Source organism: Emys orbicularis, chromosome 8 (genome assembly GCF_028017835.1).
Source record: "Emys orbicularis isolate rEmyOrb1 chromosome 8, rEmyOrb1.hap1, whole genome shotgun sequence".
In the NCBI taxonomy this organism is placed as follows: Eukaryota; Metazoa; Chordata; order Testudines; family Emydidae; genus Emys; species Emys orbicularis.
In genome coordinates this window covers 110,599,670-110,624,133 of record NC_088690.1, presented here as the reverse complement: position 1 = coordinate 110,624,133, position 24,464 = coordinate 110,599,670, and the positions used below count along the sequence as shown (strand labels likewise).

At 41.8% G+C, this 24,464-nt stretch overlaps 1 protein-coding gene across 1 annotated transcript in view; it reads right to left on the bottom strand.

Moving 5' to 3' along the window:
* The window catches only part of SGCD (sarcoglycan delta), a 203,056-nt gene that overhangs the window by 95,490 nt on the left and 83,102 nt on the right, over window positions 1-24,464 (bottom strand). Inside the window, exon 2 of the mRNA XM_065409666.1 lies at window positions 22,071-22,172. Coding sequence (XP_065265738.1) covers window positions 22,071-22,172 — 102 coding nt within the window. The remainder of the gene's footprint in view (window positions 1-22,070; window positions 22,173-24,464) is intronic.

Sequence of the window (24,464 nt, the reverse complement as noted above, 5' to 3'; positions counted from 1 at the left end):
GTAGAATTATGGTCAGAAAAATTATTATGTAAAAATAACATCATATTAGAAAATAGAACCAATTCCTTTGTGTACAGCTGCTTACTTTATTTTAGTGACAAAAACAAATTATATACTACCTGTTACTCCTATAGCCAGTTTTCTGGTCCATGGCAGCACTTTACCTCTCAATCCATGACTACTTAGTTTCCTTGATAGCTTCTTGCTGGTCAAAGGCTTTGTGAAAGACCAAATACATTATGTCAACCAGTCCTTCTTTATTCGTACCTTGCTGACTTGCTTAAGGAATCCTAGTAGATTAAAGAAGCACAATTTTCCCTTACATACACAAGGCTGATTTGTCCCTATCAGTCTTTGGGGTTTCCCATATGTTCGAGCAGCAATTAGAACCATGGTACCTCAACCTCGATTGGAACCTTTGGACACTACTACAATACAAATCACCATTATCCTAGCACAGTGGTTCCCAAACTTGTTCCGCCGCTTGTGTAGAGAAAGCCCCTGGCGGGCCGGGCCGGGCCGGTTTGTGTACCTGCCGCATCCGCAAGTTCGGCCAATCGTGGCTCCCAGTGGCCGCGGTTTGCTGCTCCAAGCCAATGGGAGCTGCGGCACGGGTCGAGGGACGTACTGGCTGCCGCTTCCAGCAGCTCCCATTGGCCTGGAGCAGCGAACCGCAGCCAGTGGGAGCCGTGATCGGCCGAACCTGCGGACGCGGCAGGTAAACAAACCGGCCCGGCCCGCCGGGGCTTTCCCTGCACAAGCGGCAGAAGAAGTTTGGGAACCACTGTCCTAGCATATCCATGTAGGTGTTGACCCTTAGTTTCAAATGCAGAGCCAGATTCTGCCTTTAGTTATATCTGTGAAACCTCAAAGAGATTACACCAGGAGCATTTGGCTTGTATGATCTTTATTACTGTTGCCGGTGCTAGATCCAGGAAGAACGCAGCTTGACTGTCATATCCTAAGGAGAGTTTGCAGGGTTGGCAGATGGAAAATAAAAAAAATATTTTACTTATAAACTGAACATATTTGTTCTGAAAGTTATTGAAAGGCCCTAAACATGCAACCACCAGATGCCATTTTTACAGTCACTTTTCAGAGCAGAATGGCAATTTAATTTTCCTGGAGTACAGTAGTGTTAATCCTGAAAGCATTTAATTGCAATCTTGAGGTTTAGGACAAATCTTCCTCAGCTTCTTCCTTATTGCTTGGTCCAATAGCTGTATGTTTCCAGCTGTTGGAAACCTGAATTATAATTCAATGTTCTGGGGTGAAATCATCATGGCCATGTGTATGTTGCTAATGGAAGGTGGGACTAGGTCATTGTGTATATATTTTTTGCATTGTTGAGATGACGATGATGATTTGTACCAACGTCCCTACCATTGTGGTAACCAGACTCTCTTTATCAGGGTTAAAAGAGAGCCCAACAGCTTCTCCACAATGGGGATGATGCATTCTGCGTTCCTCACCCCACAGCAACGGAACCGACTGCCCTGAAAGGACTGGAGATGACAAATATTTTATTATGATGATTTAAATCTTAGTAACAAGAATGGGATGATTTTTCTCTGGAAAAATATTACAACTATCTAATACTTCAGCTGCCTTTAACTCACTTCTCTGTTACTGTCTCACTCCTACACGGTATTGTGATCAGACACTGACCGATAACGCAGAAACAAGAACGATTTTTGAAGGCTAGGATTTCAATAGCGTCTAGGAATTAGGTACCTAACTCTCTTAAGCTCCTTTGAAAAATCTCAATGTAAATGTATTTTTCTGAATGCATTGCAGATTTTAAGGTGGAGTTTTTCAGAGAAGCTTCAACATAGCATTTTCATAGAACAAAAAACTCATGGATCTGGCAAATATGTTTACCATAGCCTGCAGAAAAATACAGGATCCACCTCTGAGACAGTACAAAGGTGCCAACCACTCACAGGGTAAAAAGAGTTCCTTGAAACAAGCCCATACTCTTCTGCAAAGAACAACCAACCAGGAAGGAAAGGGAAAAACAAGCATATCCAGAGACAACAGATTTAGCAAATACTTTGTAAATTGGGGTGGGGATGGGGTGGAATTGTAGCTGTGTATTATATATGGACTGAAGAAGGCAGTATATTCTAAGCATACTAATGAGGACATTTCACTTCTATCACCCACAACAAGACCTATACAGAGGAAAGGGGCCAGGGGTGTCATTACCATCCTGTCTTGAGCTAAGTGGATGCAACAGGCTGTTAGCTCCAGAGGAGAGAATTAATGGAAGCGGTGAGCTCTTTGGGCTGAGAGAACAAGAGTGTGCTACTGACACATAGGGGCCAGCGACCAGTTTTTGACCCTTGTGACTAATCTCATAACTTGTGCCAGCGTGGCTGTTGGCAGCCCATGACTAAGGGGGAGTTAGTTTAATGCATTTCGTTGATTTCATGGGTGTCGTCTCCTGAGTTCTTAAATCAACAGCAACTGATTTAATTGCAACGTTTGGGCCAGGCTGTGCCCAACGCTTGAGCAGCTCTGCAAGGAAGGGCATGGGGGCAAAGAACCTCCCTGACCCCCAATCCCTTCAAGCAGGGAACAGTCACAACCACTGCCCATGTGTGAGAATAGCACCGGGTTGAGTGCTAGCCATCCCAAAATGAGCCCTTGGCCCAGCCCCCACTCTGCACTGGTCAGCAGGTCTGGGCGACTGGGGAGGAGAGTGCATAACACAGCAAGCGTGTTCACCCTACGCCCCAGGGAGCATGATGTGGATGATGGCTATGAAGTATAATTAAGGCCATCATTGGCACATGTCTGGCTTTGTGCGGGTACTGTGCTGACTGGATGTCCAGGTAGACGGGATAATCTCATCCCTTTAGACAGGAAGAAAGAGCAACCTGGGTTAACTGGTCCGGAGACATTGAATGTAATAAAAAGGTAGGGAAGGACGGCGGTATCTGCATATAGAAATACCACAGATAGAGGCTGGAGGTCTACACTGGCACACCTACACCTCAGCTGATACTTGCAGTGTCACCCAAATTTTTGATCAGTTATACTAATGACTGAGGAAATGAATGCAATACCTCCTACGCAAAAATGACACGTTCCTTTTAGCCAGAATGACACACGTACAAGGAAATGGAATTTCTATTCTCAGAAATATTTGTACTAAATCCTTCACCTGTAAGTGCTAATAGAGAGAGAGAGAGACGATTCCAGGAATTAGTTAAAACTGAGTTAGGTAATGACATTTGACATGTATTATAGCTTCCTAGATACTACAGATACTGGAATTTTATATCTACTAAAAATCAGCTCTTTCTTTTATTACATTTCTTGAGGGTTTTTTTTAATAATGATAGAAATAAAAGATACATTAAAGCAATTATAATCAATGACTTTTTTTTTCAAACTCAAAGAAGACAGGTCTGTGATATGAGATCTAAATGACTGGGCCGTGCTTTTGGCTGGCAACCAGAGGGGCTTTGTATCCTTAGAAAAGATTTATTTCTGCAGTCTAGGGGCTTCCCTGTTTACAACGGTAGCTATAATATTACTACATCTTGAACACACTGCTTAGAGAAAGAGTCCGCTTCTTCTTCAAGATGCCTGATCAGCTGCTTTGTAGCTGAGATTTGCTGAAAATTAATTATATTGTGTCTGCTGATGTTAAAAACAAAACTTTAAAAAAAAGCCCTGTTACATCTGGCTCAATTTCTTTGCCAAATTCTTAACTTAATTAGTCTGTAATTTGAAGAAAACCACAACTGACAAGCCAAAATGGATAGAAATATAAATAAAAATAGAACGTAACTGCTCATGTTGTAGTTCTGGTTCAGTAACCATGGTGTTGGGGATCTGCATTTTTAACCTTTGAAGACTGCTGCACAGTTCACAAAATTTCCTTTATTGGTAAAAACTAAACTGCGGCACTGGTGGGTTTCCTGGACTGGAATCCAAAGCGGTGGCACTTAAGCATGTTTGAAGCCAGGGTTCCACAAGCAAGCCACTCACAGACAATACATGCTCTGGAGAAAGCAGCTCCCCTGAAACGGAGTCAGGCTGCGATGTGATCTGTAGAATGACCAAGTCATTCCGAATATGCTTCAAACACGTACATCATTCCGAACTCACCTGGGGACATTACAAGGAAACGGTTCAAATATACACGGACGACTAACTAAACCCATGACTGCATCACTGAGGATTTTTTCTTTTTTGACACAAACTGAACGAAACAAACCCAAACAGACCGAAGAGAACGAGGAGTCCTTGTGGCACCTGAGAGACTAACAAATTTATTTGGGCATAAGCTTTCGTGGGCTAAAACCCACTTCAGAACGGTAGTGCTTCCACATTCTCCAGAGAGTGGTAACACTTTTAGGCAACCACCACTGTGTAGCAGAAACCAACCAAGAATTCCCTGAACAGACTGATTAAATTGAATTCTCCCTCAGGAATAACTAACTGCAATGGCTACTCTAGGACATGGTTTTATCCCACTATGTATATGGGGCTTACACTATGAGGACCAGGGATTTGTACTACTCAGATATAACCTATCCACTGCCCGGGGCAATGCTATCTACATTCTGAATCTAATGGTGACAGATCTCCCAATGAAACGAAGGCACTATCAATGTGCATCAGAGAGTGAGACAGAGAGCGAGCGAGCTAAGCTTTTCAAATATTCTAAATCAGCTATTTATATAGCTTCTACAGTGCTCAGAACTTTTACTCAAGGTGTGTGCGCAGACTGGGTGTTCATTTGTTTTCATTTTATGGTCTTTTAGGCACAGTTATTTCCCTTCTTAAACAGCTCTAAAGCTATTAATAAAACATACCCAACTCTCTCTCTCTATAAAATATATTTAAAGACACTATTAAGACTACACGTAACTAGTAACGCTTCACTATCATGATGATTAGTATTAGTTATTGTTTGCATTATGATAGCATCTTGAGGCCCCAGAGAGGGATCAGTATCCCACTTCACTAGGTACTATTCATACGCATAACAAGACTATCCCCGCCCAATCCCTCTCGGATGCCACTGAAATATGACTACTACTGCTACTAATAAGAACAGAAAACATTTCCATATGGTTAGATTCGGCAAGGGAATTCATGAGTGTCTGATTCATCTGCATCAGTATGCTGCTATGCATACAATACTTATAGACACACAGACATATGTGGCTTAGCCGGTAACAGAAATCAAATCAATCACTGATCACAGCGGGCAACTTGCCTAATTATGACTAACACCTCACATTTTTCAACTACGAGAAGTTTTCTGTGAACAAGCAGATGGTGTTGTTATGGGATTGTATCATCCTCAACAGTTGCAGATGTACAGCAGTCATGAAGCATGCTGAAGACGGTCAGCATTCAACCTGCTTCCTAGGAGAGAGATCCAAATTAAATGCGTGTTGCCAAAGGAAAAACATTATTATTTATATTTTGAACTTATATGATCCAACCTGCATGCTTACATCAAATATATCACTAGCTATGCAGGAATGGTATCTATATACCTTTAACGTCCCTAGGATGGAACTATTGTGTGCATAATCAACCCCCAAAAAGACTAAGATGCAGACCCAGCCTGCAGTCTTGTTCCAACTCCCAAATGGTTTAAATCCACACGGAGAATCAATAGGAAGAAGCCCTGCAAAGAAAGCAATTACATCGCACAAGCAACTACATTAAGCCTGGCAAGCAGGGAGACACAGAGGTAAGTATGGCTATCTTCACTTTTATGATTATCTACTGGAATTCTCACCTCTACCTATTGCTTACAAAATGTTAAGGCTCTATTGCTTCTGAACGTCCATTGACATTAAACCCGATGATAATTCCCCTCATAATGCCAACACTCCTTCACATCCCTACACATTCTTAAATTCAGCAGACAACGAGCAGAGTATGGGCCTCTAACTGGAAAACAAGTTTGAAGGGCTCAAAGTACTTCCCTTTTCCATTTTTCCATCACATCCCTGCCCGGAGCTCTCCCAATGACCTAAAACTCCGGTCTTCACTCAACTTCTAGCTTTTATTAGTGGCTCTGAGCATCTGTAATTGTGATATGCTGGTCTAACAGACTTGGTGCTGCGCTGTAATAATTTATAAATACTGTATGTTGACATGTATTATAAATACTGGTTATTGGGATGTTTACTGTATTCATGTTAACTCAATAGCAGGCTATGTGGAGAAGCAGGCAGGAAGGAAAAGAATGGGTCAAGACACGTCACCTCTTGGCAAACATTTAAGAATTAAGGAACAATACCAAAACTACCAGCTTTGATGATTTTGCCTCTGCTCCAGACAACCTACAAAAATGTTTTTGACGAGGAGAGGAAAAGGCCTACAAACACAGGAGAACAAAATAATTCTGGGGGGGTTAAAAGGAACCTTCTCTCAAGAGCCTTTATATAAGATAAACATGCATGTAGACTACTGCTTTAAAACCATTTTTCTCTAAATGCTTTGTGGCTATGGTTACAACAAACACTACTTTGGTTTAAGAAGGCCGTTTTGTCACTCTATTTACCACTGGTCACAGTTCTGGAAAGGAAGCAACGCAGGTGTCCGAACTCAGTCAGACCTGCAGGATAATAATGATTGATACACGGAGGCTGGTAGCCCTGGGCCCCATCTAAGAGTGGAAGACTTGCAAAATTCCACCCCTAACACTAGAGGGCATGCATTCAGAGAGCTCAGAAAGGGGACAGAGATACAGTCCTGTAGCCTCAACAATTGGCTGCAGCACTTTAACCAGTGGATTAATCCAGAGTACTGTGGCGAAATCATGCTGGGAATTCTGACCCAGAAATCCCAAAGTTACCTGCAGAAATATTCTGAGAGCAAATAGTATGATGCATATGCAGAGAAACAAGAAGGTAAGCCAGGGGTCAGCAGCCTTTCAGAAGTGCTGTGCCGAGTCTTCATTTATTCACTCTAATTTAAGGTTTCGCATGCCAGTAATACATTTTAATGTTTTTAGAAGGTCTCTTTCTATAAGTCTATAATATATAACTAAACTATTGTTGTATGTAAAGTAAATAAGGTTTTTAAAATGTTTAAGAAGCTTCATTTAAAATTAAATTACAATGCAGAGCCCCCCGGACCGGTGGCCAGGACCTGGGCAGTGTGAGTGCCACTGAAAATCAGCTCGTGTGCTGCCTTCAGCACGCGTGCCATAGGTTGCCTACCCCTGAGGTAAGCAGTACAGGGGGAACTCTGGGGAGATTAGAAGTTGCATGTAGCTACGGCCATTCAACATACACTCAGTCTTCTTACAGATATCTGAGCTGCTGTGGGGAAGGAAAGGAAACGGAAGCAGGATGTTCCTGAGATTGCATGGCCGAGGAGTGAACACAAAATATTCACCAACAGGCCAACAAGGCATTGGGGTTGGAGTGGTGGGTTTTTTTGGGGGAGGTGGTGGTGGTACATCTGGCTTAGAAGAAGAGCTGCAGCTGTTCCTGGCCATGCACAGCAGAGGAGGAAAGTGCGAGCTGCCAAGGCTGAGAGTGAGATGATGGGCAGGTGATTTGGGAGGAGGGGGCTGGGAAGGGATCACAGAGAGAGGATGGTGGGATTTAGGTGGGTTTTTTTTGGTGTGTGTGTGGGGGGGAGGGAGTGTTGCATATCCCCACCAGCCTCCTCTGCTTCATCCTCCTTATATGTCTACAGTATGCTGCATAACTAAAGGGAAATCTGCAAAGAGAAAAGAGCCTGGTGCTTTCTCAAGTGAGTACTGACATCCAGGCCAGTAAGTTATAAAAACGGCCAAGCTCTTAAGGAAACATGTAGCGATGGTCAGTTAACAGTCAGCAAGTGGGAGCATGTGGGCAAAAGAGAGTTAAGCATCTTAGGTCTGCAGCATGGAACAAGATCAGTACCCTACTGAATTAGAAGAGTAGATGCAACATCCTGGCTTTAAATGAAAGTAAACATGAAATGAAACAGCATTGACAATATAAGTGCCCTTGCACCATATGGGGTCTCACTGGCGTTTACTTCAGTGTAGCAGCAAAGGATGCTTTGCAAAGACGAGAAGTGAAATGGACCAAACTAATGGGAGCCTGTTTAACAATCATCTGTGTAAGCCAGGAAGAAATGATTATGAAATCTTCTGATGAGCTGAGGATTGAATTTTGACCTACGAGAAGGTACAGCTGGAAAACATTAAGACAGAGTCTCTGTCCAAACGTGACTTGCAGAGTAACCATCTGCCTAAAATACCTGAAGGTTAGATTCCTGCTGGCTCTGACACAAAGCTACGACTGATAGTCTGACTGACTGATCACAGGAGCTGCATTCTGAATACATCTACACCAGGAGCGCAATGTTCGTCTCAGGACACCAAGATCTCAAAATAAATCCACGCAAGCTCTGCGCTCAGTGGTCTTCAGAAGAGATCGCAAACAATCTCCCAAGATTAGAATCTATGGCATTTCTGTGCTATCTGAACACCCATACCACCTTGCAGCAACTCCTGGAGACTGCATATAAGAGACAACTCAGAGGGTTGATGAAATGCCATGTTATTATAAGCTAGCAAAGTTTTATGAAGACTGAGGTCATTTCATCTTAGAAACTGCCAAGGATGAAATCAACACAGGTTTCAATTCAGGACATATCAACAACAAAACAGCTCGAACGAGCCCTATATTAAACTAAAGTAATAAGAACTTCACTTTTCTTGCCTTTATTTACAGTATGACGACAGGCCCGTCTCAAACCGCCTACTAAAAAAAAATTGCCTGGACACCAGTGGCTGTCTTAGTGCCAGACGGTGATCCCTGCTTAGCCCTTTTGGAGTTAGCCAGGATGTCTTGGTATTTAAAGCAACTATTTTTTGTAAGTGTATTATTTGGCCACCCACATGTGATTTCACTTAAGTTTACAAGAGAACAATGATTTTACTATAAAGAGAAGCTACCATTATTTGCAGTTCTAGGCCCTGAACAATTAGACACTCATGCTTCTAAAACACCACAAAAAACCCCAAACCTGAAATATTAACTTTCACAAGAACAATAAACGGTCAACAGACCCCTGAATAGACATAATCAAAGGGAAGGAAAACAGAAAAAGAACTGGGAGTCCCAGGTGGAGAGTTATGCCTGTTCCCTCAGACAAATGCCTCTATCTTATTCCCCAATCAATTTGATTGTCAGTAATTTTATTTATTTCTCTCCCTTAAGGTACTGATGTGTTACAAGGCTCCTCTTTACAAAAAACACATCTCAATCTTCAGGTGTACCACCTCAGGCTGTGATCTTGTCACATCTCATCAACTAGAAAGGGCTCAGCCTGCTTAGTATTTGGGTAGGAGACTTTCAAGGAAAAGCCAAGTGCTGCAAAGAAAGATGTGGGCGATTCAGAGAGTGACACTTTTCCCTATGGATCAGTTGCTAACCAGTTTTCCTTTTAGATACAAGGGGGCTCTGTTCTGTTGGTGCTCCTGTCTTTCAGCCGAGGTACAGAACTGAGATCCTAACCGCTTGTGCTTATTAAATATACGATGACACACCCACTGTCATTTAAAACAGGGATATCCAGGGGGTGCTCTATTCTCACCCAGGGAGTAAAAGAACTGCAGGCACAATATCAAAGCTGTAGGTGCCTTAGGAAGAAAAGGAAGAAGGAAGAAAAACAAACAAGCTTTCTGGGATCCTTCGAAATGGAAGGTCATTTTCACTCTCACAGCTTTACTCTACAGACCTGAAGACTCTTGCAAATGGGTTTATCTGTCATGTTAAAAGCCAATTTTAAAAAGTCAGTGTTTGAAATAAATGCATTCGGTCAACCCTGTTGATGGGACAGCATAACAAAGAACATTCTGAGGAAGGTTTCCACAGAGTGACTTTAAGGTCTGCAATAGTATTTAGGCAACATTTAAGGATACAACAGGGAAAGACTGCTTTTGACGGCGAGCATTGGTGTCTCTGGAGAGAGGCCTGTTTTGAAATCTGTGGGAAGAATCTCTTCCGCTGGATTCTCTTTATTATTCAGCGCCTCTCTTTATTACTCTATTTGCGTCGTCTTCTTTTCTGCATCTATTTCCCCTCCCAAATGAACAGGGTTAAAATCTCCCCGATGTATTAAGTGCCAGCAGCCTTTTGTAATTCAGAACCAGGCTTGTTTGCCCTCTGATCTGCTCTGTTACTTTTCTTTTCCTATCCTTTTCGGGTTCTCTGTACTCAACCTTGCAGATTTAGCTCTTAATGCCCTGGGCCTGTTGGTTTGAGTCCCTTTTTTCCTCTCTATTGTTGAATTGTTTCCGCGTAGTCCGGTTATGGAGTTGTCACAACTTGTGGGTCTCTTGTCGCATTATCTCCAATCTGTTGATAATTAAATTATGGTGGTTTATTTTATACAGCAAAGTTCTAGACATACAAAGAAACCCAACGTTTGGAAAGGGGGTTGGTAAGGGAAGCCTGTGCCTAGAGAAGGAGTTCTACCACTGTGGCATGTCCCCTGGCTTCACAAACCCCTCTAGGGCAGTCTGGCCGGCTCCTTTGGATTCTTGCCCCCAATCCCCAGGGGAAAGAAATGCAAATGAATTCAGCCCAAGGCTGCCTTCCTCTATACGCTATGGTCCCCCAAATGATCTATGGTACCTATATGGCATGTAGTATCTGAGTGCCTCACAAAAGCTCTTTATATTTGTCATCACAACACCCTGCAAGGTAGGGAAGTACCGTTATCTCCATTTCACAGATGGGAACTGATATCCTGAGGGATTAAGTGACTTGCCCCGAGGTCACTTGAGGCGTCTGTGGCAGAGCGGGGAATTGATCCCAGGGCTCCACCAAGCACTCTAACCACTGCACCATCCTTCCCCTTCTGATGCTTCCTTTCTGGTCTCTTTGGAGGAGGAGTTCTGGGGACAAGGGTAGAGGTAGTTTGCACATGCCGTGCTACCTTAGGGAGCCCGGGGGAGGGATCTGGTGGCAGACGAAACTCAGGATATTTGGGAATCCGTGGATTCAAATGGTGGCGCCTCCATCTTTTTCATGCAAGGCAAACAGTGTCCCTGCCCTGATGGAAGAATGTGAGTTGAAACATGTAGACTTTTCTCTCCCCTATGTAGGTTATGCCCATGCAGAGGAGAAATGGGGCCCTATCTCACCGCTAAGTATAGTTATTTGTAATCAGTCATGGAAAATCAACTAGCCCTTTAAGCATAAAGGTTACAAGCAAAATCAAATATAACCAGATATAGGATTGTAACTAGTCAAAACAAATTAACAGGCTATATTTTGCCTCAAAAGTTAGCATATGAAGCTCAAGAATGAAACAAACAAAAATGGTTCAGTGAAAACTGTCATTTTCCAAAAGAGCCATTTTTTTGACTTAAACACTTTTTAATGTGTTATTTTTAATCAGTTTTACACTAATGCTGCTTCCCATGTGAGGCAGCGTGGTCCAGCAGATGGAGCACTGATCTGCCATGTGACCCTGGGCAAAGCACCTCACCTATCTGTGCCTCTGTTTCCCCTTCCATTTTTGTCAGTCTTATCTGCCTACTAGACCGTAAGCTCTTTGGGGCAGGAATCTCTCTTACTGTCTGTTCATACAGAGCCCCACACAATGGGGCCTCAATCTCGGTTGTGGCTTCTGGGTGCAGCTTTAACGTAAGTAATAATAATATTGCCTGATCCAACAAAACACTTATACCTGTGCCTAACTATGCATGTGAGTAGTCTCACTGACATCAGTGAAGCTACTCAGATCCTTAAATTATGCACGTGCTTAAGTGTGTAACTGCAGAGAGGCTTAAATCACTGATTCACTTGCAGACCAGAGTCTATGCCCCTCTCCTGTTCCACCTGGACCCACAGTCTTGTCTTTTGGCCACAGTACCATATAACATACAAACAGCGTGCAGATACTGTGTATTTGCATTACAGCACGGTTCCTCTAAAACAAGAATAGAACAATCCTTCCTGAGATGTGTTTCCAGATACAAGGGCAGAAGGGCCAGGTATATTCAGTAAGATTTCTAGAGACTCTGAGATTCAGACCATTTGCTGACACTGAAAATAACTGTATTCCAGCCAGGACTAGGAAGCACAAAGGAACACATAAGGTGCTTTTTCTTTCAAGTACAGCTAGTCAAACTTTTCCAAGTATCTCAAAAGGTTTTGTTCAAAGGAGTGAGAGTTCAGGATGGTTCTTATTTTATCCTAATTGCGCCCCTCATTTCTGAGCTCTGATTTCTATCCCTCAGGGATCAGCAAGACCTGTGTAATTTGTATTGCTGGCAAAGCAGTTGATAATGAGTGCCAGAAAAAGTCTGATTCTCTTTTCCTGTTACAAAGTAAAGTACTGAACTATCTGTGAGTCTGGCCACATCTAGCTGAGTCTGGTAACGACAGTGCAGTTCGATGAATCTGATAACTCTTGTTTTGAAATATGTGCAACTCTGCTATTGAGACAGTTTTGATAAAAATAACTGCTGGGGGAGCAGTCTTTGTCCTCTGAAAGGAGAGCATGAGGTTTTGCTATGACAGCTTTCAAAAATATCATACATAGCCTAAGGAAAATCCATAGAAAATATGATTATATTTCTATCTAATCTCCGTCCCTTTTTCTATTTGTCCAAATTTCCATTTGTCTACGTGTCTAACTTCTATCTATTCACATTCCACTAAGCTCCATCACTCTTTAATGTTAAGTAATACAGTGGCTATTTTTATATTCAAGTATATCCAAAGCAACCAGCGTCCTGTTTGTCAATGTAGATGTCTAGACTGAATAAATCCTTAAACTCAGGGGTTTTGCCCTTGAGAGAAAGAAATGCAGTATAATGCAGCAGCACAGGCTGTCCTCTGAGCAGCTCTGAGTCTGACTCGACTCTTTGTAAGGGTTGCTTCTCTGCGAATCTATGGTTTGGTGAGATGCACCCAAGCTACAAAATTTGGATCTGGTTTTGGATTCAGAATTCAAGACTTCATCTCAAAGTATAAGATTCAAGGGTTTGGTCCCATTCTGTCTCTACCCAACAGCCAATCCAATTTCTCTCTTAACAGTCATTCCACCCAGTGCTACTAACTAAGCAACAGGTAGCCCAAATACTCATCTGTCCTATCTATAGACAACTCATATAGTCGGAGGCTTTGTCTTCACTACCCGCCGATCCGGCGGGTAGCAATCGGTCTATCGGGGATCGACTTACCGCGTCTAGTGAAGACGCGATAAAATCGATCCCTGATCGCTCTGCCGTCGACTCCGGAAATCCACCATGGCAAGAGGCGGCAGCGGAGTCGGCGGCAGCGCGGCAGCGGTCGACTTTCCCCCGTCCTCACAGCCAGGTAAGCCGACCTAAAATACGCAACTTCAGCTACGCTATTCACGTAGCTGAAGTTGCGTATCTTAGGTCGGACCCCCGCTGTAGTGTAGACCTAGCCTAAGAGAAATAAATAGCTTTTGATAGGAGACTGAAGAGAGAAAATAGACAGCTAGGAACGATGTACAAATTTGCTAAGGAAAAGGAATGAAAAGATAGCAGAGAAAAGTGATAGGCATGGCACCATCCCTGTTAATTTACAAAGGGGTTAACACGTGATTGCCAGACGCTAGACACGAATATCTAGCATTAAAATAAATATCAGGCATTAAAATAAAGTCCAATCCAAATCCAAACCAGTCACTGAAATAGGATTCATTCTGTTCAGCAACTTTCTCATTTGACTTAAAAAGAAATATTTTATGTCCTTTTTTTGTAAGCATAAATTAAATCAAGTATGTATTTACTTTTCAGGATCCCTATTGTGTCTCAGGACACACAACTCAAATGGCAACATGAGACTACCTGGTTTTCAACTTAGTTCCAGAGGAAACATAATACCATCACACACTTCTACACAGCTAATGTCCTCTCCCTGGTAGAGGCGCAGTAGCAGACCTGCTGAGAAGTTTATTGGGTCGAGGTTGAGACGCAATGTAAAAATCCGTGAAGTAGTTTGCACCTAGTCCTAACTTAGCATCTGGCCCTTAGGATGTGGTGCAAGTCCTTAATTTTATAACCACAAAGTTCAGCCCAAAGGGGAAATGAAACCAAAACCCAAGGTTGTTATATTTCACTATACTGGAAGAATATGAATCAGCAAAATTGTGGGAGTTGTTTAAGAAGTTTTCCTTCTGTCTCCTCCTCCCTGATGTTTGACTTTTGCGGATGTTAATTAATTCTCTTCAATGGAAAGAGAAGGCACTGACTAAAAGTGTCAAGTATCAGAGGAGTAGCCGTGTTAGTCTGAATCTGTAAAAAGCAACAGAGGGTCCTGTGGCACCTTTAAGACTAACAGAAGTATTGGGAGCATAAGCTTTCGTGGGTAAGAACCTCACTTCTTCAGATGCAAGTAATGGAAATCTCCAGAGGCAGGTATAAATCAGTATGGATTTATACCTGCCTCTGGAGATTTCCATTACTTGCATCTGAAGAAGTGAGGTTCTTACCCACGAAAGCTTATGCTCCCAATACTTCTGTTAGTCTTAAAGGTGCCACAGGACCCTCTGTTGCTTTTGACTAAAAGTGGTTTATTCAACTTATGAATTCAGATACTTCTGCAGTGGTCACAGCAGGTGTTTCCGTGCTGTACAACACACACTATCATTAACACAACAGAAGTACAAACACATTGTTCCGAGTGTTTGTTTAGAGGTGTGCCCACTATGAAAATACAGACAGATGCCAAGGTAGATAGCCCAACTTGGCACACTTGATTGACTTTAATAGGTGCTGATTATGCTGCTCATATTGCATGAAATTAAAAAGCTTACAAATGTTATGAGCCATTACCCTTCCATTTAAGGGAGCTTATGACATGTTAGCAACATTTAATGAAATTCTTTTCAAAATGCTTCAGTGAGACTTTACTTCGAAATGTAACCCGTGGAATTATTTCAGAAAAGGATTTTATGGAAGAGCTTCTTCTCTGTGTCTTTTTGGGGGACTTGCGCAGCAGTAGAAAGATGGACAAAGCCATGTAAGAAGCCTATTTTCCCCTTAGCACATGCATGTAACTGCCAGGGATGGCTGAGTCACTGCAGCAGTGGAATAAATGAAGAAAGGGGAATCTGCCAAACAATGCTTAAGTCCAATGCCACGTTCAGTATTCCTTCAGCCAACATCTACAATTCTCTTAAAAAATCCCATTTTGGAACGTTTTGACCAGCTCTGGTATCCATTTAGGACACCGTTTTCACGGTAGCTGTGAAAGCCATCTTAATCGTCCAGCTCTTCAGCAGGCGTAGGGTATCCCTGTGCCGCTAACTGTGTTCTGGCCCCAGCAAACAGACTGACGTTCCATTTTGCGGACTTCACTACTTGAGAATGGAAATGGGGGGGGGGGGGTCATATACAGCTGACACAGCTGAACCTGCTCCACACATCATGGCAATGAGGAGTCAGCATCAACTGCAATTCACATTGCTGCTGCATTAAATGCTTCCGTCTGTCTTCTGGTTGCTTGCTCTCTACCTCGCTGATAGCTAGTGGGGAAGCAGGACTCTGAAGTGACTGAACAGAAAGGGACAGTTGGAGTGTGGCCTTGAAGCAAATACACACACACACACACAACGATGCTGCGAATGTTTGATAGCCTCAGTCAGGGGAGTGGCTGTGAGAAGGGCTCACTTTGTTAGAATTGGTAATTCGCCATTTTGTTTGTCAAGGTTTCTAAATAATATTCTGGCAACTTCTGCTACCTGACTGCTACTGAGATGGGCAGCAGTCGGTGGGCTGTGTCATTACAGGGGATACTGTACTTCAGACTCTGTTCCATGGCTTTGCGGTTCATCATGAGAGTCCTGACTACCTAAGAGAATGTATTTCTCCTCATAAGCCACAATGGCCACTGAGGCGCTTCTGTTGATGGCCCCTAGCTTTAAAGATCAAGCATCTGACATGAAAGCACTGTCAACAGAGGGCCCTCAGCACTTATGACTGACCCATCAGAGCACAATGCAAGTTCTATTTGTTCTCTTAAGAGTTTGCTTCCCGTGTCCACACTGGAGGAATTGATCGCTTTAGTGCTGGCTGGGTGGTGGGGGAGTTCAGGGATTGGAAGTGGTGAGGGAATTGATGATTTAAGGGGGAGAAATGAACCTTTTTTTTTTTTTTTTGCCTTGCATTGACTTCATTGGATTGTTCATGTGTGTAAATGCTTTGCTGGATCAGGGCCTTAATCATTAGGAAACTAGATCAATATCTTTCTCTTGTCCTGTAAACACTAAGGGCTGGTCTACACTGGGGGGGGATCGATCTAAGATACGCAACTTCAGCTACGAGACTAGCGTAGCTGAAGTTGACGTATCTTAGATTGACTTATCTCCCGTCCTCACGGCGCGGGATCGATGGCCGCGGCTCCCCCGTCGACTCCGCTTCTGCCTCTCGCCCTGGTGGAGTTCTGGAGTCGACGGGGAGCGTGTTCGGGGATCAATATATCGCGTCTAGACGAGACGTGATAAATCGATCCCCGATAGATCGATCTCTACCCGCCGATCCGGCGGGTAGTGTGGACATCCCCTGAGAAAGGAAGATGATAAATTTTCTGCAAACATGTTCCTTTTGTGTGAGCTATCTGAGCCTTAACTGAAAGGCTAAATTCTAACTCCACAACTTGACTGCAGAAAGTTGCAATTATCTTGCCATCTGCACATGCCTCTCATTGTGGGTGGACACTGCTTTTTAATCCAAATTAGTATTTTAGTGCTCATAAATATGTATTTTTGGCTCCGAGGCAGCTATGTCTCATTGTGGGTGTATGTCACTGTTTAGTTCCACGTGTATATTTTACTGTTTATGAATGTGCAATTTTAACTTTGGAGCAGGTCTGACTGCAGAGCAAATAATACTAGTCAATGCCTGGATTATGGAGCTTAAACCACCTCCCCATTCCAAACATGTACATTATGAGACAAGTCATGTGCAAAATAATTATTTATCAGCCTGAAAAGCTTCCTTTATGGTTTGTATCATTGAAATGTTGGCCTAGGGAAGAGTTTTTACTAATGAAAACGGAATCACTAACGGAAATGGAAAATGCATGAAATCACATTGTATGCAGCTGCTATTTAAGATATTGTATTGACAACAACTGATTGAACTCTAGCAAAAAAGATAATCTTTGTCAGTTCCAATCCTACAACTGGATCTGCCACTGTGGACTACCTCACCATGCAGATTCCTATGGCAGGATCAGGATCAGGCACAGGTGTTAATATTGGGTCTCCTCCTGTTCCCGCTGAAGTCGGTGGGAGTTTGGACAGTGTTATGTTCCATGGCCCTGACTCTGCAAGCTCCTCTGAATGGGCGGACTTCCACTGACGTGAACAGGGCTATGCACGGGTAGAGCAAGCCTCCTCCACTAAGCAGCTTGCAGGATTAGGGCCCATAGTATCCTCTGAAAATAAAAATCAAGATGGCAGCACTAACCCTTTTGCTTTCAAAATCTGCAATTAATTTTTTAGAAATAGTTTAAAACGGTTTTAAAGATTGGGTTTTTTTTTTTTTTTTTTTTTTTAAGGAAAGAACTGTGTGTTCCAGGGCAGTGATGAAACTGATAAAATATAATCTGTTAAATACTTCATAATACCGATCAGATTCTGCCACCAGTGCAACATCATTGTGTCTTAGGGTTGCCTGGGTGTCACCAAGGGGAGACAAATGGACACACTTTTTTCTGTGTGAGGGCTCACTCCTGTAATCCGACCTCTTGCCAGGTCCGATGCACCTGCACAGAGTCGCAGCGAAGCCAGTGGGGCTCCGGGAGTGTATGAGGGTTGGCCCATATGGATATGATTGCAGGGTCAGGGCCAATACTTTTATAATGCGTAAGTCCTGACCCTGCAAACACACACTTTGCTCATATGAGTACTCCTGTGGTATTCAATGGTATTACTCGTGTAAGGAAAGTTATGCACGTGCATAAATACTTGCAGGGGCAGGGCTGGCATCTAATTTTCTACATATTAACGAGAAATGTTTACTGCAAAAGACAAAATCATCACTTGTTTTAAATAACAGAAGCTGAATTGTCTTTACCTCTTGAATGAGGATTTGTGAATCCTAAATTTGGGACATGGGAAGATCTTTTCCTGTTTCCTAATGCTAAGATTATCATCTCTCTAGTTGTCACACCATTACTCAGCCAAATCTATGCTTGTATTGTGTAATCTCAGCACACTATTTTATTTCTGTTATTATCAGGGCAGAAAATAAACCACATTGCCTACCAAATTCCCTTAAATATTGCCGATAGACATGGAAGTAGCAACCCTCAAAACAAAACAAATAATTAGCATTAAAGAAGGATAAAGCTTAGCTTAAAGGAAGTTTCAAGGAACCTGCCTGTTAACAGCTCTTCTCAAAAAAGGTATGAAATTTTCACTTTTTAAAATTCTAGTCAAATCAAAACAACAGCAGATTGAGACCACACACACACACAAAAAACCCTGTTATCACTGCTTTCCAGCACATAAAATTAACACTTGTGATCTTATGTGCAACTTTCACTAGAAGTTTATTTGTCTTATTTTAAAAGATAAGCAGATGGTTCACACAATTGTCCACAATAAATTACAACTGTTGGAAAGACAGTTACCTTTTGAGAGCAACAATGAATCTGGGCTGCAGATGGGCTTAGAGATGACCCTTCCAATTTTTAATAATCTCCATAATTTATGTGCAAGTAAAGAAATGAAAAGATACCTAATGTGCCTTCTTGGTGAAGTACAAATCACTTTTATTTACTCAGGCAATACTTCATGGTCCAGTTAACTTCTTAATTAAAGGCAGCAAGATGCTCATGTTGCATGCAAGTGGCATGGAAAATACTGTTTAGTGTACAATATGTTCAGCAGGGAGTTGAAGATGCTCTGCTCACTTCTGGAGAACCTGGGGCATCTATCATTTCCCTTTAAAACAAGGCTAAAGGATGCACCCATCACTGCAGCAAAATTAGTACTAGTTTCTCAAAATTACTACTAGAACAGTCTCAGCGTTCACGAAACTGCCCGTGATGCTCTGATGCCCAGTAATATACTGACAGTATTTCATAAAGGCGATCCTACAAACATGTCTCCCTTTGATCATGATAAATCACATGCATCAGCGCTACGTGTAGACTATGGACTATGCTCGGGTGCAATTTCAGTGGCAGGACCTCAATTGTGGGACACCTTTTCAGAGGCGATCAGATTGAACTCAACCACTCAGCACAAAGGGTGAGGGGCATCAGGTAGCCAGTTACAGCTCCCTTATTCTGAAACCACCACAGCTGCTTCAGCTTCAGGGTAAATTAGAGCAGCCAAAGGGTTCCTGTACACCTTGTGGGATTTTCCTTCTTCCTAGCCAATGGTTTTTCCCCAAGAGGGGGCAATCTGGCCCCACAGTGAAAATTAAACGTATCTTTTAATGGAGAACTTCTGCTATCTTTAGGCCTGAGGCTCTGATTTCTAAGGAAAATGTAGATGCTTTTAATCATGATCTATGATGGAATTAAAGATGCATCTGAGAAGGAAAGGAGTGGCTGACGAATAACAGAATCATAGAATATCAGGGTTGGAAGGGACCTCAGGAGGTCATCTAGTCCATCCCCCTGCTCAAAGCATGAACTGAGGCTACCATCAGTTATCGAGATGCATTCCTAAGACATTTCTACAGGGATTACCCCGTTCTATCCAGAGAGAGAGAGAGAGATTCATAAAGATAGGGAGTACTCTATGATTCACCCATGTGGTCAAATGGAGAACTGGCACAACTTCACTGAGATCATGGGAGTGTAACTACCCTCATCACGAGTCTGGCCCCATGATCTCTACTACATACAGTTAACACTGAATTGATTGTGTAACTATGCTACTAGATGAAATTACACTGAAATATCATTCTCTGTCTTTTGCTGTACTTCATCTACTATAAATAACCATAATTTGCAAGTCTGTTGAGCAATAAATAAAACCATTAGCTAAGCTAGCAGTCTGCACTCTTAGGTTGTTTACTAAAACACATGAAAATATTATACATTAACATAGTCTTGGCATGTTTTATTATTTACCACTATTTAAAGTTCTTGTCACTTACACTGTGCATTTTTAAAACCACATTTTGCACTAGTGAAAATCCTAAGTAACTCAATGGTAATGGAATTATTATTGATTTTCAGAGATGCAACTGATAACTGAGTTTAGCACTTAGCTTTTACTATATCCCTCAAGCTCAGTAATTGGTAATACATTTCATTTTGCAAGAATGCTCTGGTTAGAGCAGAAACAAGCTACTGCCAGTATATGGAAGATTATAGTTCTGGTAATTTAGAAGTACTTGCATCTATTCCAAAAGGATCACCTTATGCAGCAGTCTCACTTGGATATGGTGAATCAAATTCAGAACCCTGGCATAAGAAAGCACAATTTCACTGAAACCAGAGTTGCACCTGCTGACCACCAGGTCTGAATGTGGTCTGACCACTGGAAAGATCTGGATAATTTTTGCGCTGGCTACCCCCCCATGCAACTCCACTGGGAAGTCAGTGGAGCTGTTCATGTGGTAAAGTTCCATACAGATGGTGAGGCTGATCCACCGCTCACTGAAGTCAGTGGAAAGACGCTCATAGATATCACTGGGTTTTTAATCAGGCCCTTTGGATTCACAGCTAAAGTCTTCTCAGAACAACAGCGATATAATGGAAGGAGGGAAAAGTCCTCTATGGAAGTAACATTCCCACAGGATTTGTATTACCTCCCGTTTGGCCTTCATAAAACCACCAATCATAGCATGCAGTCTGGTATTATAGCTTCAACTAGCATGAGAAGATATCTTTTGTCCCTCCACCATACTGATATGTAGATTAAGATGATGAGGACTAAAGAATAAACTTCCCAGTAGCAATAAATGCAGCTTAATATTTGATTTTAAGAAAACAAAGAGCATTTCCAAAATCTAACAAAATAAATGTATTTATATGATGCATTTCTTCATGTACTCCATGCTTAGTGAATGAATTTACACGTATAGGGTTCTAAGGCTCTCCTTTAAATCCCACATGGAAACATTTATAGATATCGATATTTTTTCATTCGCTTCTCTTCCTAAACTAGAATGATTGCACAAATCAATCAACGGCCATTCTAAAGGGGTTACAACCTTCAGTAATTACATCGAATATTGTATTGGATGTTGCAATGATTACTCCAAAAAGTTCCAGTTGCTACAAGACCACTGAAATGTAGAGGTAAAGCGATGTTAATATTTAATTAGCTATCTGCCACTGGCATCAAGTGGGAAGTTGCTATCCAATTCAAATTAACATTTCTGAACAGGAAACAGGATGTATGATGCCTTCCATGAAGTATCAATAGGAAACAGAAGCTGCATATAACCTCTTCAGTCTTTCAAAGCTGCTTATGCCAAACAAAGTTGCATGAGGATGGTCAGAAAGAGCTGACAGTAAATTAAATTTTACCATAAAGATGCTGCTATTTTAATCACACTTGAGTTCCTCTTGATTTAGACTTTTATTAATTTTCCCACCTTTGCTGTTAGTTTTAGCTGCATGTAATTACAAAAATTGCTGAGTCCTCAGCACCTTGCAGAACTGAGCCCACGGTAAGAAAGAGTTTACGGTGATTAATCATGGCTGAATCAGACCCATATGTATTGATCACACATCTATGGTCTCAGGCAGTATTGATAAACTGCAGGGTGGATTTCACAACTATCTGCCATCTCTCTACCCATGAAAAGTGAGGAATTCTGCAATGAGGACTTCTTATTAATACGTGTCCTACATCAAAAGGAGGAGAAAAGCCTATCTGAAATCTTAGATGTCCTGGAAGCATTTTATCTGCTCTTCAAACAACACTGCCTTCTCCTCATGCAAAAATACATGTAACTACACAACAAACACGCTACTGGCTCATTCCCCAGATTAGCCTTGCATAGTGTAGCCAAGCTAATTTATAGATGTGAAGTGGCAGGGTGCCATTGTTACGGATATATTTTCTAGTGTTTAGAGTACAGAAATGTGATCATTCTTTTGCTTTTCTGGATAACTTACTGGTCTGGCCCGGATTTCTTTGGCGTAGAGAGGTTTCAAGAATTCTGAATCTCCTTCTAGCTTCAGACCTTTCTCTGTGATTCTCAGGTTCCCCATTCCATCCTGAAATAAACACACACGCACACACACAAAAAAAACCCTATTAGCTATGATTTCTAAATACCCGAGTGAGGCTGTTAAAAACTGAAACAAAAGTTATTGTTGTTTTTTCCAGTGCAGAAGAACATGTAAAACACTGGGAGGCATTGCATAATGCAATTACTTGTATTATCCTTTTAGCTCCATTTCTGTGAGAAAATTCTATTCCAAGCAATCTGCAATGCCCCCTGGTAAACCATTTACACAGATGAAAGATGCCCTTTTAGGCTAGTCATCTCTGCTCAGAGACAGAGAGATGATAAGGTGACATTCTGTGTTAACATGAAACTGCTCACTGTAATGTGTCCGTATGTTGATATTACCTTTCCACTCATGATGAGTTCACATATAGAACAAAAAGACATTAATTCTTCAGTTATCAGACTTGTAAAAATGAGGTTTAACTTTATAAAAACCAATTTCAAATTGCAGTAGTTGTAGTTATGTGCTTATGTTACTTCTGTCACGGCACTGTAATTAAGTGCACTGTGTAACTTAATCTCTCTCTTTTGTTTTATATATGGTTCAGCAAAGACAATGCAATTCTTTGGCTCTTCCCTGAAATTATAAACAATAATGAGAAAGAAAGCTATTTAAAAAGTTATGGAAAGTACTTTACCAGTGTCAAATTTTGTATGAGTTTTTCTCATACCTTTTATATCACACGACAGGAATACAGATGCATCAAAAAAAAGCAGAATAGGCTTACATTAACAATATTTCACCTTTACCTTTTGAAAGTCATGTCATTTGTTCAGAGAGGTGTTCTAGTTTAGTTTAAGATGTAATTACCTGAAAAAAGTATGTGTGGGTGCGGGAGTTCGAATTGCAAAGATAAGTGTATCAGCTAAGAAAATATACAAACGCTGAATGTCATTTTCAATATTCAGAACAATACTCAACTTAGCAAGTAGCTGCTTTGGTTGCTGAGATAAAGCATATGGGTGAGATTTGCAAAGTTGCCTAAGAGATTTGAATGATTAATTCCTTTTTAAAAGCAATGGAAATTGCTGTCCAAATCTCCTAAGTGGCTTTGAAAATCTTAACTTAGGAGATCTAGAAAGTTTGCAATATCTGACCATTGGTTAGCCCCCAGGGGTTTAAGCCAATTGGGAACTGGCAGTTTCCTGGGGTAGATAAAAGGTGGTCATGGTGGGGAATTTCGGGGGTTGCTCTACTGCTAGAAAGAAGAGTTTCTGGCTGCTGGGAGGTGTTGCCAGGTGAAGACTCTTGCCTGGCATGTATTCTCCCCTGATCCCACCTCTATCTGGTGCTGGTTCTGCCTCCTCCCTGAGATGAGGCACAACAGAGGGATGGTTTCGGTTCCTTCCACCTGGCTGGGACCAGCAGGGTGATATACAGCCCAGAGTGCTACTGACTTGGGAGAGGCAATTTTTTTGCAGGTGGATCTCACCTCTGTTTTTGCAAACCTGGCCCTGGGTCTTGCAAGGGATAATAAGACAAATCAAATTCCTTCCGTAGGGAAAAAAATGCAAATAATTTGAACCTCTATTTCAACATATTCAGATTTGTTATTTGATCTATGGGAGGCCCCTGCCTTTTCCACTAACCATCACAATATCCCACTGATCAGGCATTAAACTACTGAAGTAATGCACATTCCACCCTCTGCCCATTCAGATTTCATCTTCATAGCTATCAGTCCTCATCTTCTCTCCAGCATAGCATTGTAATGCGCTCCCAGGCTCCAGGCCTACTCACATGATAGCTGCACACCGTCCCCAAAGCTCCTTGTGCTTAGAGGTGAAAAATCTTTTTGACAAATGGTGTGAATTATTGGCTGCAGGCCTCCAGCAGATGACTGCAAATAGTCTATTTCCTTTAGAAATTGTTTAGTTGTGTGTTTCCAAGATGTAATGAAATGTCTGACAAACTATAATAGCAAACAAAATATATGTCAAAATTCTGTATGAGTTTTTCTTATGGCTTTTATACAATGAGACAGGTATACAGATGCATCAGAACACAGCAGAAATGGCCCAAGTTAAAAACATTTCATCTTAGCTTGGGAGAGAAAGTCAAATCTTTTATTAAGACAGGCTGTTTAGGCTCATTTAAGCTATAATTACTTGAAGAAAAAAGATGTGTGTGGGGGGATTGTAAATATAAATGTATAATCAAATACCACATTTAAATGCAAAATGCCATTTTGAACATTCAGAACGATTCTCAAGTTTGCAAAGCGCAAGGCAGGTAGGTTTACTTTGCTGAAGCAAAGTTCTGAAGGCTATACAG